This window comes from Salvia splendens, chromosome 11, assembly GCF_004379255.2.
Source record: "Salvia splendens isolate huo1 chromosome 11, SspV2, whole genome shotgun sequence".
Taxonomy (NCBI): Eukaryota; Viridiplantae; Streptophyta; class Magnoliopsida; order Lamiales; family Lamiaceae; genus Salvia; species Salvia splendens.
Window position 1 is genome coordinate 8,997,937 of NC_056042.1, and position 19,927 is coordinate 9,017,863.

Consider the following 19,927-nt stretch of genomic DNA (forward strand, 5'->3'; position numbering starts at 1 on the left):
AGCAATTATTGTACTAGTCCAACCACTCTGTTTGGTGTTATGCTTGATTGACATCAAAACCTCACATTCTCAGAAAATCAAACTAACAGAAAATGTTGGTGGTCCATGAGAGGATGATATGACATGAATTCTAGTGTAAGGGATGATTGGGAGTTGAGAGTGATATTATTGATGAAATATATATGATGTAACTCTTTATCATTTTTAATGTTATCTGATGTATGCATTATTGCATTCAATAATAAGATTGTGTTTCTAGTTTCTTATTATCTAGAATCACAATGGTGACATAAGAACAATCTTTTGTGGTCCTTACATATATTATAGTTTTGTGGTCCTTAAACATTGTATGTTTCTTATGTGATGCATTTGTACTTCAATCTGGACACTAGTCTAGTTTATTGTCTTTGATGAAGATAAGTTATGATATCGATCGTATCATTGTCTCCTTGATAATATCATTTCACCAACTTAAACAATTGTTTCACACATGAACTTATTTCCATCACACATAATTACAACCATACACATAAAAAGACATTCATGCAGTGGAGCAGCATTTACACTTTTTTTATGATGACTTGAACTCCATTTTTGGGAGTAAGTATGAAAACATCAGCAGGGTTGTGGACGTAGTTAGGCGAGAGGGCAAACTTGTACTTTTGCAGGATCATGGACAGTGCAATCTTGGCTTCATTGGTGGTGAAGTTGAGGCCTACACAAGTTCGAGTCCCCATTCCAAAAGGCAGAAATGCAGCACCGTTGTTATTGGTAGCTTTAGCAACACCTTGTGCGAATCTCTCTGGTTTGAAGAGAAGCACGTCGTTGCCCCAGATTTCAGGGTTGTGGTGCAAAGCTAGAACTGAAATGAAAATATTGCTGTTGGGAAATACACAGAGCTGCCCTATTTTAGTCTCCTTAGCAACTTTCCTCGTCATTGTAAGAACCGGAGGGTATAGCCTCAAACACTCATTGATGATCATGTTCATCTGCATTCACAAGAATATTTTGAGCCTCGCAATGCCATCAGAATCCGGGCTGCTCCCTCCAAATGTTTCCATCACTTCCTCCCTAGCTCTGTCTTGCCACTCCGTGTGTGTAGCTAGGAGCACAGCACACCACCCGAGCAAGCTTGTGATCGTGAGATGGCCTGCACCGTAGATGGTCCTGATCTCATCAATCATCTGTTCTATCGTGATCCTCTTCTTGACATCGGATTCATGGCTGCTTCTGACAAGTTGCCCCAGGTAATCACACCCGAAGTCATCAAGATTCCCACTTTTCTTCGCGTCTATCTCCCTCTTTCGCACTTTCTCTAGTACAGCGCGCTTGATTCTTTGCTCGAGATTCTTCGCCTCAACCTCATCATTGTTTCTTAGTAGGGAACTGAATGGGACAGACACATCATAGCGTAACAAATAACATCACAACTTTTTAACTTAATTATCAAGGTGTAATGTGAATATTTGATAGTACTATATGTATATACCTGATTATTGGAACTCTGACTTTATACACATTTCTAACTGTAACTGCTGTCAATTTTGCTACCATCTCAAATATATGCTCCCCATCAATGTGACTACTTCCAAAGGCAGTTCTTGAAATCACTTCAGTCGTCAGCTCCCCAAATTCTTTGAACACATCGATCTCCTTTCCTCCATAGCTCTCCCACTTCATCAACATCATGGCGACGCTTGCACTCATCTCTGGCACCATTCTCTGCAAATGAAAATCCAATGCTGCTTGAAAAACAAAATCTCTTTCACCAGCAAATGGCCAAAAGAAGACTTACTTTGAGGCTGTCTGCATGGAAAGTGTGATTAGCCAGTTTTCTCACTTTGGCCCATTTTTCACCCTCATTTGTGATGAGAGCTTCTCCCAGCAACTTCTTTGCAGCACCCTCGACCTCCATTTTCGGGAAAACGCCTTCTTTGTTCATCATTATCTCCTTTATCAGCTCTGGCTCAGTAACAAACAATTGGCACTGGGAACCATGCCAGCAAATGAAATTCTTCCCTGTCATCAAATATAAGTCTATCAACTCTTGTCTCGTCATAGAAAAAAAAATCGAAAAATATTAAAGGACCTGTGTCTCTTACCATAGGCCTTGGTCCATGCATAGACATGAGGTTGAATTCTTGGAAATAAGTCATGTGAAATATCCATCATTGGTTTATCCATGAATTGCCTTCTCATGTGAGTGATTTCTTTGGTGTCTCCATGGGGGAATTTGTAAGCTGGACCTCGGATTCCCTGCGACCTCATTTTGGCTTGCAGTCGAATCGGAGTCCACAATATTTTGTGCAAGAATCTGAGCAAGTAGAAGCACAAAATTGCTGAAAGAAGTACCATTACTACTAACATTCTCATTATCACCGATTTTTCTCTGTGACTTGTGTTTGTCAATGAATTTGTTTTGGTAATGAAAAGGGGAATGGAACCTTTTATTATCTTTCTCAATCTTTGGCAATTATCTTATTCCATTTTATTTGCATAGTAGATGTGATATATTGATTTTTTTTTTCTTATTCTTGACATACTTTTTTCTTAATTATCATAGTACCTTCAAAGGTTGATAATAATCAAACATATTTGGCTATAACCACTCTTAATGGTGACCTGCAAACAACCTTTGTGGTCCCTTTTACTATGCTTCCCAAAAACAAAAAAACTAAACAGCAATAATGCTAATAATTAATACCACCAAAATAAAGTAAAAGGTATGGTTGATTTCATAACTAGAAACAGACAATGCTAAGATCAAGATCACAAAAACTGTGTTTCAGACATGAACAATCCATTTTACATAATTTTATTCCTATTGACAAACAAACACACAACACTATAGTACACAGTCATGAACTGGATCAACATTTTGGTCTCAGATTTTTTCGAGGATGACTTGAATTCCGTTTCTTGGGACAAGAATGATGTCCTCAATGGGGCAGTGGATGTAGTTAGGTGAGAGGACGAACTTGTAGCTGTGCAGAATCATCGAGAGGGAAATCTTGGCTTCGGTGGTGGTGAACTCGATACCTACACAAATTCGAGCCCCCATCCCAAACGGTAGAAATGCAGCAGTGTTATTGTTCGTTGCTTTAACAACGCCATGTACAAATCTCTCCGGTTTGAAGAGAAGCACGTCGTCTCCCCAGATTTGAGGATTGTGGTACAGAGCTAGCACAGAAATGAAAATGTTGGTGTTGGGAAATAGGCAGAGTTGGCCTATTTTGGTTTCCTTAGCAACTTTCCTAGTCAGTGAAAGAGCTGGAGGGTATAGCCTCAGACACTCATTGATTATCATGTTCATCTGCAAAGCACAGGCATCATAAACAACTACTCCTACATTTTCACATATAAAAAAATATGAAATCAAGAATGGCTTATTAGTACTATTTTGATATGGATTCATGTAGATCATGATCGGAAAACCCAATTGTAGATGTTTGATCAATATTTTTGTGAAGTAGATTTTCAATTTATCACATTAAACAAGGACAATTCATAGATCCACCAAGAATTCATGAATTTAAGAGGAAACAAGAAGGATTAACATTGGATAGAGTAGAAATTGGAATACAAAGTCATTGATGAAGCAAGCTAAGACACTTTCTGTAGAAAGGTATAATTCTTATATATATATATTCACAATGACAATGTTACATCATATATAGGCTAAGGAAAGGTTATACAAGGTAAGATTTTCCTCAATCAATTTCCCTAATCAATCAGCTAGAAATCTTCCCTATTCCGTGTCTGATTTCATGCAATCTTTGTAGAATATTCCTTGATTTCTTCCATGATTTCCAACACTCCCCCTCAAGTTAAGTAACGGGATTTCCGAAACTTAACTTGCCTAAAACTTCTTGAAAGTTCTTTGCAGGTACGGCTTTCGTCAAGATGTTTGCAAGTTGGTCTTCGGATTTCATATATGGGATTTCTACTATCTTCTCTTCAAGGTTCTCCTTTATGAAGTGTCGATCAATCTCGACGTGTTTGGTTCTATCATGTTGCACAGGATTTTCTGAGATACTTATCGCTGCCTTATTGTCGCACAGTAGCTTGCAGGTTTTCTGTGACTCGAGATTCAGTTCCTTCATTACTCTCCTAAGCCACAGTATTTCAGTGAGTCCACTTTTGATGCCTCGGAACTCGGCCTCTGCGCTTGACAAAGCCACTATTTTCTGCTTCTTGCTTCTCCAAGTCACCAAATTTCCACCCACAAAGGTGAAATATCCTCATGTCGATCGCCTATCAACTGGGTTCCCTGCCCAGTCTGCATCAGTGTATCCATGAATGTCGAGATGTCCATTCTTTCGGAACAGCACTCCATGTCCAGCGGTTCCCTTCAGATAGCGCACTACTCTAAGTGTTGTCTCCCAATGTTTATCTTGTGGGTTGTGCATAAATTGCCTCAGAACCCCAACTGCATATGCAATATCCGGCCGAGTGTGGGATAGATAGATGAGTTTCCCTACTAACCTTTGGTATCTTCCTCGATCGGTTGACGCTGCTTCTTTAATTATTTGAAGGCCATGGTTCTGCACCATAGGAGTATCTGCGGGTTTGCACTCGAGCATCCCTATTTCTGTCGAGAGATCGAGAACATACTTCCGTTGATTAATGAAGATTCCCTTTCCCGATCTGAGCACTTCGATCCCAAGGAAGTACTTGAGATCTCCTAGATTCTTCATCTCAAATTCTGTAGCCAAATGTCCCTTAAGGTCTTTTATCTCCTCTGCATAATCGCCTGTAATGATCATATCATCCACATAGATGATTAGGCAGGTGATCTTTTCTCCTCTTCGTTTGATGAAAAGTGTGTGATCGGAGTTACTCTGTTGATAGCCATATTGCTTCATTACTTTCGTGAATCTCCCGAACCAAGCTCTCGGGGACTGGTTCAGCCCATACAGTGTTTTCTTCAGCTTGCACACTTTGTTTTCTCCAAATTCTTCTGTGAACCCTGGTGGAGCCTCCATATAGATGGGATCTTTCAATTCTCCGTGAAGAATGGCGTTGGTGACGTCATACTGATGTAGTGGCCAGTCTTTATTTGCCGCAATAGATAGCAAGACTCTTATAGTATTCATTTTTGCGACTGGGGAGAATGTCTCCGAATAATCCACTCCTTGAGTCTGTGTGTACCCCTTTGCTACTAACCGAGCCTTGTATCAATCAATACTTCCATCTGGTCTCTGTTTAATTGTGAAGACCCATCTGCAGCCAACTGTGTGTTTTCCATTGGGCAACGGGCAACTTCCCAGGTGCCGTTTCTTTTCAGTGCCATCATCTCGACGTGCATTGCCTCCCTCCAGTGCTTAACTTTGACAACTTCTTCAAAGGTTCTAGGGATCTCCTCCTCACACAGTGCCGTATGGAATGCTCTTGCCATTTTTGATATATTGGCTTCGGCAAGGTTTGCTACCGAGTACCTGCTCTTCCTTCCTATTCGTTCTGGCGAATATCTCTTTGGAGGAACCCCTCTTGTACTCCGAGGAGGGAGTACGTACTGCCCTGTATCTAGTGGTATCCTCTTCTTCTGTATCAAGTGAGTTAGGAGTGATATCTGAAATTTCAGGATTACTAGATATTACCTCGGATTCCGTTACGGTTGGATCAGAGGCGCGCGGCGAAAGCGTTGTCGGGATCGTCTCAGTAGATGGGATCGGCTCATGAACAGTGCCAACTTGCTCTGTTGGGTCCGAATCAAAGTTACTTGGCACATACCACCGAAGGAGTCATAGTCATTTTGGACAGACGGCTCCCCCTATCTCACACTCTCCCCCTGAGTCCCAAGGTGGTAGAAAAATTCGGTTTCAAGGAAGTTACAGTTCATGGTGGTAATGACTCGTTTGGTCTTGGGGTCATAGCACCGATAGCCTTTCTAGTTAACCCCATATCCCAAGAAAACACATTTAATTGCGCAAGGGGAGAATTTATGTCTTTCGTGTTTTGGGACGTGCACGTAGACGGAGCAACCAAAAGTCCTAGGTGGTAAGGATTAGGCTGATGAGACTTTAGTTAAGGTAGATAGATGATCTAGAGGAGTCTTTCGGTTTAGCACTTTAGTGGGAAGTCGATTAAGAAGGTAAACAGAGGTGGCTATAGCTTCAGGCCAGAAGGATGGGGGTACTTTAGAGTCAAATAGGAGGGCTCGGGTCATTTCAAGGATGATTCTATTTTTTCGTTCTGCTACCCCGTTTTGTTCTGGTGTGTGGGAACAAGAAGTTTGGTGTACTAACCCCTTTTCACTGAAAAAATTTGTCATGGAGCTATTCAAAAATTCCTCCCCCCCCCATTGTCAGATCGCAAGATTTTGATAGACGTCTGAAATGAGTTTGAACCATTTTATAAAACATCACAAATTTATCATATACTTCCGATTTATGTTTCATGAAATAAACCCAAGTAGCTCTACTGCAATCATCAACAAATATCACAAAATATCGAAAGCCAAAACTAGTTCCTACAAGCGCTGGGCCCCACACATCAGAGTGAATCAGGGAAAAACAGTGTCAACACGAGTATCATTTGGTTTAAAAGAGTTTCGGTGGCTCTTGGCCAAAACACAAGCTTCACATGAAAAATTTCTAGGAACAAAGAGTTTAGGAAATAAGGATTTCAAATAACCCGGAGAGGTTTGGCCCATCCGACGGTGCCAGAGCCAAGTATCTTGATTAGTAGACCCGTGAGCAAGCATCGCCGCACCATCTTGTCGAGCAATCTCGTCCACAAAGTAGAGCCCACGATGCTCAGTGCCACGTCCAATAATCTTCCCCGTCCGGATATCCTGCAACATACAGAAGTTTGGATGCATCAGCAGAGAACAATTTAAATTCTTCGTCACGTGACTGATTGACATTAATTTCTGGGACAGTTTAGGAACATAGAGGCAGTTGGGAATGTGAACATTAGGGAAAATTTCTATAGTTCCCGCCCCTTCAACTGGTGTTATTCCCCCGCTTGCAGTTTTTATGTGTGATTTTGGGGTCGTATGAATTTCTAAAAAATCATTCCAATCGTAAGACATAGTGCCAGTGGCCCCACAATCGAAGATTCATCCCGTGTCATTAACAATACCACAATCTCGGGCCTCAAAAGCATAAGATAGATTTTCTAGGGGTGAAAACGTGTTTTTGCATATGATGGGGTCGTTTTTGGAATTATCGAAACTCTGGGGGGTCCTTTTTTTATAACTACCAGAATGGGGTAATCTAGGAGATATGGATTTAATTGCAAAACTCTTTCTAAATGGGCTAGGGTTTTTGTCCCCCAGCCCTGTACCTCCATTTCCGCCGTCGTCGATTTGTAGAGAGGAGCTCATCGCCTCTGCGGTCTTCCCTCCGTCGCCGCTGCTCTCACTGCGGCCGCCACCGCCGGTCGAGAGTCCTCCGGCTTCGGTCTTCCTCTCCTGGAACCCCGACAGGGCTTGACCCCCTTCAATCTGATTTCGCCCTCCGCCATTCATCCCGACGGCAATTTTAGCCTTGGCGGCTTTCTCCTCCTCCCACCACTCTGGGTACCCTACCAATTGAAAGCACGTTTCTTTGGTATGTTTTTGCATTCCACAATGGGAGCACCAGAGCTTGGACTTGTCTGGCCGGTTGTTTCCCCAGCGGTTGGTGGCCGAGCGTGGTATCGGCGTCGGCTGACCTCGGTTCTGTGTCTGTGGTGGACGATACTCTCTCGCTCCAAATCCGAATCCGACCCCCGATGATGCTTCATTTCCGACAGTGATGGATGTTGAATCGGACGCCGGTGACATGATCTTGAGTCGAGCCGCCTCCTGTTTCACCCATCCATACGATACGTCGGCTGAGGGGTAGGGATCTTCTTTGAGGATCTCTCGTCAGATCCAGTCATACTTCTCGTTTAGTCCGGTGAGAAATTTAAATAGACGCAATTCTGATTTGATTTCCCGGTATTGTTCTACCCCTTTGTCGCAGCAATTCACGGTCTTGTGTGAACACTGATCGATATCGATCCAGAGACCGTGTAAACGGCTCCAGTACGCTTCTAGCGTTGAGTCTCCTTGCAAAATCTTACTCGCCTTGTCTCGCAGGTCGTAAATTAGGTACGAGTCCGATGAACTCGCAAATGTCACCGCGAGCGTATCCCACAGGGACTTCGCCGTTTGGTGGTGTGCGAAGTCGGCTATGAGATCCGTCTCCATGTTGTCGATAATCCAAGAGAAGACTATCAAGTCTATCTCTTCCCAATCTGTGATCCGTTCTCCCCCGGCTTCGGTGGGGACGGTACTCTAGAGATGTGGCGGTAGACTCCTCGGCCACCAATAGACACCTTCATTAATCGTGCCCACAGTGAGTAATTTGAGCCATTCAATTTGAAGGCTATGGTAACGCTCTTACTTGATCTGATTTTTTCGGCTATGGGTACAATATCGGGTTTGCTTTCTGACATTTTTCTCAGACAGATTCTCGCCTGTATTGGTCGAGAAGGGTATTTTCTGGGCTATGATGATTTGTTTCTGAGCCTTAAACATGCTCTTGATACCATGTAGAAAGGTATATTTCTGATATATATTCACAATGACAATGTTACATCATATATAGGCTAAGGAAAGGTTATACAAGGTAAGATTTTCCTCAATCAATTTCCCTAGTCAATCAGATATAAATCTTCTCTATTCCGTGTCTGATTTCATGCAATCTTTTCTTCCATGATTTCCAACACTTTCAACATAGCTAATATGCATTCATGGCTAGATCTTCAAGGCAACCACAGTCCTCAAAGCATACCTCTACCTGATCTATACTTCACTAGGAATTGATGAACCAAGCAACCTATATCTAGGAATTAGATGAAAACCCTCTTCAAGAGGAACAAATCTCACAAGTATTTGATTTTAGCAAAAACTCAGGAATAAAATGGGAAAATGAGATATTTATAGTTTAGGCTCAATTCCCAAGAAAAAAGCCCACAAAATCTATCCTGCGTCACTCTGCCCGGCCGGGTGAAAGTCTCTGGGCCCGCCGTGTCTTCCGTGAGTCACCCGACCGGGTGAAAAAAGTGACCCAAAAGTCACCCGGTCGGGTGAAACCCCCTAGACTCTTCGTGCTTTCGACGACGCACTCGGTCGGGTGGAATTGAGGCTACCCGGCCGGGTGGAACAACTTGAATGGGACTCCTCCAGAGAGTTGTACCCGGCCGGGTGGTTTGGTGTGACAAATCCCACCCGTTCGGGTGGAATGCTTCCTCCTTCAAATTTCAGCAAGTTCCTCATCGCGAGCTCACCGTTCTTCAGGGACTCCTCCAGCATGGCCTTTTGAACAAAAGTCGAGAGCCCCTCCCGTAGTCGCCTCGTCGTGGGGCATCCACGTGGGGTCGTATCATATTTTGAGCCTTGGAATGCCACCGGCATCCTGTGTGTTCCCTCCAAATGTCTCCTTTACCTCCTCCCTTGCCCTGTCCTGCCACTCTGTGCGTGGCTAGGAGCAGGACACACCATCCGAGCAAACTCGTGGTGGTGTGATTCCCTGCACCGTAGATCGCCTCAACCTCGTCAACCAACTGCTTTGTTGTGATCCTCTTCTCGACATTGGATTCATGGCTGATTCTGATGAGTTATCCCAGATAATCACAGCCCAACTCTCCATCTCTCTCCCTCTCCCTCACTTTCTCCATAATCAAATCACTGATTATTAGCTCAAGCCTCCCTGCCTCAACCTCAACATCACTTCTCACTAGCAAACTGAATAATTACATCAAATTAGGCTGTAAACAACAACAACAACATCAACAATACCTAATACCTGGAAATTTGAGTTTGTACAGAGTTTTGGCAGCAAGTGCTGTCAAATTCTCTTTCATCTCAAAGATATGCTTTCCATCCTTGTAACTACTACCGAAGGCTGTCCGAGAAATCACTTCATTAGTCAGAATCCTGAACTCTTCGAACACATCAATCTCTCTTCCATCACAGTTTCTCCATTTTTCCAACATCATCGCCACGCTCGAACTCATTTCTGGAACCATGCCCTGCTTGCCAAAACTGACAACATTTTAATCTGCTAAAAAACTAAGCATATATAAAATGATGACTTACCTTGAGACTCTCAGCGTGAAAACTCCGATCAGCCAGTTTTCTGATGTTGGCCCATTTGAAACCCTCATTTGTGGGCGAAATTCCAAGAAACTACCTCCTGGAGGTAGTATCCGTCGTTTGTTCCCGCAAAAAAAAGTTTCCAAAGAGGGGAAAGACGGGAGAAGCTCTCGCGTGTTTAAACATACACGCGTTCTCCTCTCGCGTGTTTAAACATACACGCATTCTCCTCTCGCGTGTTTAAACATACACGCATCAGGCTGATGCGTGTCTCCCTTGGATACAAAAATCAGTCCAGGCTGCGTCTCTGCCTCTCACAGAACGCGAAAACTGCTTCAGCTTCGTCGCCCCATTCATCCCTACCAGCAAAAATCGAAACCTAATCCGACATTTAGCTGATCCCATTCCAATTTGAAGTGTTGTTAGGTAACTTTCTTCCCTTAGTTTCGATTATTATTGGTATATTTTAGTTGGGTATAAGATTTAGGGTTCATGGTGTTAAATTTTTTTGTTGAATTTGGTTGAATTTAGAGTATATGATGTTTATCGTACTTATTTTGCAGGTTTGATGGTGTTTGTGAGTTTATATTGAGATGAGAAAATTATTCAGCTCCCAGGTTTGGGTGTTGCTTATGATCCCCCTCGTGCAAAATCATTTATTATATTGAATGAAAAGATATCTTATTATCAGCTAGTTTCAATGATATGTGAAAAAATTGGAATTGATTTGGATGCACATACGATTGATTTAACATGGAGGCATCATGTGGTTTTTAGTGGAGTGGTGAATTATATAGCTACACCAGTGGATGATAATTTGTTGGAGTATATGTTTGCTGAAAATCCACGTCAAATTGAACTTTTTATTGAATATACTCCTGTGACTACTGCGTTGCAATTTGAACCACCTATCACTCAGCATGATATTGGAACGTCTAGGAGAGATGATTATCATAGTTTTGATGTCGGGACATCTAGGAGGAATGATGAATATCATAGCACTGAATTCAACACATTTGGGAGGGAGGCTACCATGGTAGCCCAACTCTATCAAAGGGAGTCACCCAACTAGACTGTGGCGCGTCTGACCAGGTAGGAAACCAACTAGAGGGATCTGATGCTGGTGGATTTTGCATTTCGGGCTCAGCAGCAAAATTGTCAATGAATGTATCCAAATCTATGTTGTCATCTGAATTAATATTTTCTTCATTTGCAGCAAAATTGTTGATTAATGTATCCAAAATTATTTATTTCCCAAAAATGGCCCTCAAAGCGCCGAATATTGAAAGGAGTTGTTTCCTCGCCTGCCCACGCCTTGCGAGATATATGACTGTGCTGATAATGCAATACAGAAGGATCTTCTGGTCCATATCGCGACATCCTAATATAATCAACAATTAACAACATTCGACACCAAATTCATCACAAATTCATCCCAATTTCAACAACAAATTCATCACAAATTTCAACACCAAATTCATCCCAATTTCAACACCAAATTCATCCCAACATGCCTTTCATCACAATTCAACACCAACTTCATCACAAATTCCTCACAAATTTCAACACCAAATTCAACCCAATTTGGTGACCAAATTCATCCCAATATGTCTTTCATCACAATTCAACACCAAATTCATCACAAATTCATCACAACACCAAACATTCGAAACCAATTTCAATATTTCAACAAAAATTCGACATCAATTTCAATATTTTAACAAAAATTGGCCTCCAATTTCAATAATTCAACAAAAATTCGACACCAATTTCAATAATTGACAAATTCAATAATTTCACATCATGAATCCTAAATCTATAATAACCAACTAAAATCGAAATTAAGGGTAAAATCTTACCTAACAAGAGTTAAAAGAGGAATGGGAGTAGCTATATGTCGGATTCACTTCGATTTTCGTCGGCTAGATGAGGATTTCGCCGTGCAGAGAGGGGGAGCTCCTGGGAGAGTGAGGAAGAGGCAGAAAGCTGGGAGTGAGGAAGAGGGCTTCTGGTTCGTAAGTCATTCAAGTAAAACACGCATGAGCAATTCGCGTGTATAAATTAAAACACGCATGAGCAATTCGCGTGTTTAATTGAAACACGCATGAACGAAACGCGTGTTTAATATTGATACACGCGAGAGCTTCTCGCGTCTTTCCCCTCTCTGGAAACTTTTTTTTTGCAGGTACAAACGACGGATACTAACTCCCACGAGGTACTTTCGTGGAATTTCCCCCTCATTTGTGGGGAGTGCTTCCCCAACGAGCTTCTTCAGACAGCCTTCCATGTCCATTTTGGGAAAAGCGCCTTCTCCGTTCATCAGTATCTCCCTGCTCAGTTCCAATTCGGTCACAAACAGTTGGCACTTTGATCCATCCCAGCAAATGAAGTTTCTCCCTGTTATCATATCATATTAAAAAAAAGATTGGATTTTTTTGTTGGGTTTTTGCTCTTACCATAAGCCTTGGTCCAAGCATAGACATGAAGGTAAAGCCTAGGAAACAGAGGATGTTCATGATGTGAAATATCCATTGGTTTGTGGGAGAATTGGCTTCTCATGTAAGAGATTTGTTTGGTGTTTCCATAAGGGAGTATTAGAGAGCATGAATAGGGGAAAGCATGTGAATTAAGAGAGTATTAGAGAGCATGAACAGGGGAAAGCAAGTGGATTAAGGGAGTATTAGAGAGCATGAACAGGGGAAAGCAAGTGGATTAAGGGAGTATTTTTTAAAAATTTAAAATTTAAAGGAAAATGTTTTGGGCTTCTTAAAGCATACGCAATGGGGCGAACGATAGCCCGTCCGATACATTCTGAGACGTGTTTTTTTTTAATTATCATATATGCTTTCTGTACTTTTTTTAACGCCGTATGTTTTTTTTTAGTCTTTCTCAACTTCTTTAGAGTTTCTTCTAAGAAATGGGTTCACATAACTCTCCAATCTTTTATTGCTGAGACTAATCCAGGGTTCACATAACTGTCCAATCTTTTATGGCTGAGACTAATCCAGAGACTCCAAACTGGTAAACACATTCTTTTTTATTCTTTTTATTATTTTCTTGAATTCCATTTGTTCTTTTAAACATTTATTAGTATTATTTTTTAATGTATATAGTTTCCCAAAATCGGGCATTTGATGAGTGGCTTTCAAGATTTGATCCTGAGTATACTCTAACTCCGGTATCTTTAGTTCCATTCTGTTCTTGAAATTTTATTGTTAATCAATTATTCTTTTTATCTTGGAATTTTCTTTCTATGCTCGTACTGATCAAGGTTCGTTCGATCAATATAGTTTGCACATTTTCTGTATCGAAAATGTGTACGTCCAAAAACTTTTTTTTAGTTCACTTAATGAAAATTTCTCATTCTGTTTATTTCTGTTGCGAAAATTTGTGTAAAAATAGTAATTTTAAATCATAAAATAATGATATTTTGAATTAAAAAATAAAATACTTCCTTTGTTTTATAAAAGTTTAAATATATAGTAGTACTTATTAGTATATTTAATTTTAAACTAAACTTTTTATTTTGAAAATATCTAATGTAACTCATTTGTTTTATATTCAAATCGTGGAAGTGTGGCTGATGGCGTGTGAAGTGGATTTATTGGACAAAATGTGTTACAAGTTTGAAAAATATTGCAAGTTCGAAAAATGTGTTATTGTCTTCTCAACGTGCTTAGGCAAAGACGTAGAGAGATGATATTTTGGGAGTCCATTTACCATTTAAAGCCTCTCAAATACTATAAGACAGATGATACTTTTGGAGTCTTCTAAAACTTTTAAACTATTCTTTAGCTTAAAATTGTTAGAAAATTCAGATTTGTGGATTATTCTAGTAAGATGAAATAGTACATGAAAAGAAACTTTGTAGATAATACTACTAATCTTTGTCTGCATACCGACTTTCCCATAGTAATCAACCCCAGTTGAGTATATTTTCAGCCGGCTTAGAGTTTGAAGTCTTGATTAATTGAAGCCATGATCCCCCTTTTAGCTATAGGTGTATCCCTTTTTGTGTTGATAATTTCTTCAATCATCTTGTACAAATTATGTTGGATTCCTCTCCATCTTCAAAGTTTGATGGAGTCTCAACGAATCAGAGGCCCTCCTTACAGATTCCTCCATGGCACCACTAAAGAGATAATCAAGATGAAGCAGCAAACAAAAGATGCAGCTACTATGGACATATCTCATGATATATTTTCAATAATTCAGCCTCGCTTGTATTCTTGGATTAAATTAAATGGTAATACTAATATTATGTTTTCAGAAACTGTTTATTATGTTTAATTCGTTTTGTTAATTCACTTGTGTCTATCTAAATTGATTGAAACATGAAAGAATTTTCTTCACTGGATTGGCACTGAACCTGAAATTGTTGTTACTGAGCCAGAGTTGATCAAAGAAATCCTCAGTAACAAAGAAGGTACATATCCAAAAACCATAGTAAAAGGCTACTTCAAGAAATTGTTAGGAGATGGACTTGCTGTGACAGAAGGCGAAAAATGGTCTAAGCTTAGGAAATTGTCTAATCATGCTTTCCATGGAGACTGATAAATATGTACAAGATTTATCATTTTTATTCTAGAAGAAATAATTAATCCTTGTCTGTTTATGTTATTGAATAGGATATGGTACCGGCCATGGTTGCTTGTGTCGAAACCATGCTTGAGAAATGGAGGAGTTACCATGGTAAAGAAATCGAGGTCTGCAGCGAATTCAGGCTTCTTAGCTCAGAAGTTATTTCTAGAACTGCTTTTGGAAGTAGCTATTTGGAAGGGAGAAAGATATTTGATATGCTGTCCAAGCTTGGTGTCTTGATTTCCAAAAATGTGTTCAAGATCAGACTTTTTGGTTTTGGGTATGTTAGTATATGTTTATGTTAAGATGCTAGTCTTGTATCTGTTTGGTTTAATGCAGCATGTAATCTGATCTAAGTGATAACTTTTTGGCATGGCAGAAGATTTATAAGGACACGGGATGACATCGAAGCAGACAAAACCGAGCAGTTGCTTCATGATTCTATCATGGAAATAGTAAAGAAGAGACAGTCTGAAGTTCAAAGTGGCAAGGCAGACAGTTTCGGTAGTGATTTACTAGGATCGCTTCTAAAAGGTCACCACGACACAGATCCGAAGAGCCAGATATCAGCAGCTGAGATCATCGATGAATGTAAAACCTTCTATTTTGCTGGACAAGAAACAACTTTCAGTTTACTATAATGGACCACATTTCTCCTTGCAATCCTCACACACTGGCAAGAGAGAGCCCGAGAAGAAGTGTTACAGCTTTTCGGTCAACAAAATGTCTTTCCAGCAGTGGCGTATACACTAAGGTACAAGGGATATAACTGTCCCCCCAATTTTTTTTAATACTATTATATATATCCTTTATTTTTGTTAATTATATATTGATAGTGTACCCCTAAATATTTGGGGAAAAATTATTAATATACAATTAATATTTCAAAAGAGATAGAAGGAAATAAAAATGACACAAAGGTAAAAAAAAGAGATCAAATTCGAAAGATATTCGGATTTAAATTAAATTTGTAGAAGGAAATAAATACATAAGGTAAAAAAATTAAAAAATCAAGCCCTATTAATTTTGCCCAAATTAAAGCCTCCAGATTCGATTGAGTTCCTTGACAAAAGCTTTCTCCTCCGAGTCGCCGCTTTGACTGCGTGCAGTGCAGCATCCGTCGTCTCCGCCTCTCCGGTCTGCTTCAATCGCCGAGTCGCCAGTTGAGTACTTGAGAATTTGTTCTCTCTCCTCGGTTCTCCAAAGACAGGAGAGATACCACAAACTTATCTACTTTGAAAAGGTTAGTAAATTAATGGGTATTAAAGAGGGTTAATTTATTAAGTTTGTTTGATTGTTTCGATATCAATTTCAGTTTCCAGAAAAATTGATGCAAATACGATTATATATAGTACTTCAATAATGTCAAATTATTTGAGAATTGAGATTAAAGCTATTTTTTATTATCTAGGGAATGTAAACAGCCGTGATTCACTATATAAGAATGTAATTCTCAATTCTTTAGTAGTATTATTTTAGAGAGTAGAATATTAGAATTTACTACAATACAGTTTCAATTTAAAGCTTAATTGTATTGTTTTGTAATGTTAATATATGTGCTTCAATTATTTATAAGTTTAGTTTATAATGATTTTGAATATATTTGCAGGAAATTAAAAATAATGAGGAAACAATCCGATCTTCGACAATTTATCTCCAAAAAGAGAAAATCTCGTGATAGTGTAAGCTCTCCGACTTCTAGCTCTCGAGCTGCAAACCCTCTTGCTTCAAACTCTCCAGCTTCAAGCACTCCTGCTTTAATTGATAATGTGTCTCCTTCAAATGCTAGTGTGTCATCTCTCGAGAAAGAATTGATTTATGATGTTGAATACGTTCCTCAAGATCCTGGGAAAAGAAAAGACATAATGGAGTATCCTCCACATGAGCGAGATGCAGTTAGAAGAGCCTATATTCTTAGAAAACCTTGTCAACCAAAAAATCATAAATTTCCTCGAAAAGAAATTGGAGGTTCGCGTCGATTTATGACTTCATGGTATGATAAATGGGATTGGCTTGAATATAGCATGGAAGAAGATGTTGCATTTTGTTTTGTTTGCTACTTGTTCAAGAATGAAGTTGGACTTAATGCGGGGGGAGACGCGTTTGTGAATAAAGGATTTAAGTCATCGAATAAGCCAGATAGATTTATTAAACATATTGGTGGGGTCAGAAGTGCTCATACTCGTGCTTATGAGAAGTATGTGAACCTAAGGGACGGCAAAAAAATAATCGATTCTTGTTTCTTTAGATAATGTCAGTGAAGTGATTAAAAGAGAGTATGATATTCGCTTGAGGGCTTCAATTTCTTGTTTACGTTATCTATTGCGACAAGGCTTGGCATTTCATGGGCATAGAGAAAGTGAAGAATCCCTTAACATGGGAAATTTTCTTGAACTCTTGAAATGGTCGAGGACACGTAATGAAATTATTTCAAAAGTGACTATGGAAAATGCACCTGGAAATTGTCAATTGATATCTCCAATTATTCAAAAGGATACTATCAATTGTTGTGCTAAAGAAACAACTAAGTGAATTGTGGATGATCTTGGTGAGGACTGCTTTGCTATATTAGTCGATGAATCAAGCGATGCGTCGCAAAAGGAACAATTAGCCCTTTGCATGCGCTATGTTGAAAAAAAGTGGAAAGGTAGTTGAACGATTCATTGGTCTTGTGCATGTCACTGATACGACAACTTTGTCTCTTAGAAGTGTAATTTTAGCTTTGTTTTCTGAACATTCGCTGAGTCTATCTAAGATTCGAGGACAAGGATATGATGGTGCTAGTAACATGAAGGGTGAGATACATGGACTTAAGACTTTGATTATGGAAGATACTCCAAGTGCTTACTACATCCACTGCTTTGCGCACCAGCTTCAACTAACTCTTGTAGCCATTCCAAAAGGAACGATGAGTGTATTTGGCTTTTTGATACTATTGCAATTTTGTTGAACGTAATTGGAGTTTCTTGTAAGATAAGGGAAATGATTCGTGAAATTCAAGCACAAAAAATCGCTAAAGCCTTAGAGATTGACGAACTTGAAACAGGGACGGGGTTGAATCAAGAACTTGGTTTGAAAAGTCCTGGAGGCACTCGTTGGAGTTCTCACTACAAGACTCTTTTGAATGTCATGGACTTGTTTTCTGCAATTGTTAACGTTCTAGTGATAATTGGGAAGAAGGGTTCTTCAGATGATAAGGCAAAAGCTCAAGGCGTTTTGTACTCAATAGAGTCATTTGATTTTATTTTTATGGCACAGCTAATGACCACTATATTTGGGTACACTAATGATTTGTGTCTTGCTTTACAAAGAAGGGATCAATATATTATTAATACTATGAGGCTCGTCACTTTAACCAAGGACCAGTTACAGAAAATGAGGGATGTCGGATGGGAGATTCAACTGAATAAGGTAATCTCAATTTGCAACAATCTTGGCATTGTTGTTCCAGATATGGAAGCTCAATATATCCCTCAAGGAAGATCAAAGCGTTTTGTTCATGATGTTTCGTATCTCCATCATTTTTGGGTTGATGTGTTTATGAAGGTAATTGATTTATTACTTCAAGAACTTGATAACCGATTTGATGAGGTCAATATGGAGTTGATTAGGTGCATGGCTTGCTTCTATCCTAAAGATAACTTCTCTTCTTTTGACAAGGAAAAGGTACTTAAACTTGCCACTTTTTATCGAAGATATGAAAAATGATAGTGACTTTCAAAATATTGGTTCTCTTCTGATGAAACTTGTTGAAACAAAGAGAGATGTTGCTTATCCTCTTGTGTTTTTGCTTATAAAGTTGATTTTGATTCTTCCGGATGCTAAGAGTATTTTTCGGAATGACGTTTGTGAAGAATAAGTTGCGAAATAGGATGGGTGATTAATCTTTGAATGATTGTTTGGTCACTTTCATTGAGAAAGATATATTTCTACAAGTTTCTGATGACGTTGTAGTCAAACGTTTTGAAGAAATGAAGACACGTCGAAAAATAAACTAGATGTTATGTATTTTTCTTTTATATTTTGAATTGTATAGATTTAAAGCTAAACATTGTTTCATAATACTATATTATTTCCATTAGTTTTTTTTGTCATGTTATATATTTATTTATTGTCGAAGTCGTACCCCCAGATCAAAAATCCTATATACGCCACTGCTTTCCATATTAAAAATTGTACGAAATGATACATATTTTTGTCTCCCAAACACTCTAAGAAGTGTGACATGTAATTTTGATACTACATGTTTGTTGATGTGCAGGTTAACATGATATTATACGAAACACTGGGGCTATACACCCCGGCCACTAATATTCTAAGGAGAATAGGCAGCAGAGTGAAGTTGGGAAAGTACTAGTTTCCTGCAAACATGAAATTTTCTATTCCGCCTCTAGCCATCCACCGGAATCCTGACATATGGGGTCAAGACGTTCACCTTCTCAAACCGGAAAGATTTTCTGAAGGGATGGCTAAGGCGACGAATGGAAACCCCACAGCCTTCCTGGGATTTGGGTATGGACCGCGAACTTTTGGGGGCCTCAATTTGGCAACCAGTGAGGCAAAGATAGCTCTCTCGATGATTCTCCAACGCTACAAGTTCACACTCTCACCGGAGTATGTTCACTCGCCTTTGATAGTCCTCACTGCTCACCCGCAGCTCGGGGTTGGGATCTTGCTTCAGCCGCTTTAAAACAAGACTAAACAGAGTTGTGTAGTACCATCACCTTATAATTATACTAGGAGTACTACTTTTGCATGAAAATATGTTGTTTTGCTTAATTTACAGGCTTACTCATAGAATTTAATAAGTTCTTATAATCTAACTGTGTTATAATAGTAACCATGTAAATTATTTATCTTCCCAGCCTTGTTCGCGGTTGTAGGATTTTCTTCACGTGCTACCTGCGAGGTGTCTCCACTTTTGCTAAAATATTCCACCAGCTTGGAGTATTGTTCAGTGTTATCCCCAGAAGAGGGCTACTTCCTGCTGCCCATGTGTGCTGTTTTTTTGGCGCCTCTTAGTTTGAAGCGTGAATCCTCCTTCTTGCCATCGTTTCGTCCACCCTTCTCCCCTTGTTTTGGATAACCAACAATTTCATAACACTCTTCAAACTGAATGGTAGAGTTTCCCGCAATGTGTGCACTTCTTGGGCTCAACACTTATTTTTCCAGCAGCATAAATTTGTTTTTGTCTCTCGTCTTCGGACACAGAGGCTCCAAGGGAAACCATACTCAATATTTGAGTTTTCACCGTTCCGAAGCTTTGATCCAAACCCA

General features: G+C 39.7%; 1 protein-coding gene and 3 pseudogenes across 1 annotated transcript; 2 read left to right on the forward strand and 2 right to left on the reverse strand.

Annotated features, from left to right (window-relative positions):
- Positions 1–424: 424 nt before the first annotated feature.
- LOC121753716 lies at positions 425–2,460 on the reverse strand (annotated as a pseudogene).
- A 258-nt stretch (positions 2,461–2,718) lies between these two features.
- Positions 2,719–12,700, reverse strand: LOC121754394 (annotated as a pseudogene).
- A 1,231-nt stretch (positions 12,701–13,931) lies between these two features.
- LOC121754395 lies at positions 13,932–19,429 on the forward strand (annotated as a pseudogene).
- LOC121755407 lies at positions 15,438–19,124 on the forward strand. Its single transcript, XM_042150709.1, has 3 exons — positions 15,438–15,893; positions 16,260–18,316; positions 18,912–19,124. Exons 2-3 carry the CDS (start codon positions 17,633–17,635, stop codon positions 19,005–19,007), a joined length of 780 nt encoding a protein of 259 aa, XP_042006643.1. The 5' UTR covers positions 15,438–15,893; positions 16,260–17,632; the 3' UTR covers positions 19,008–19,124.
- Positions 19,430–19,927: the final 498 nt, after the last annotated feature.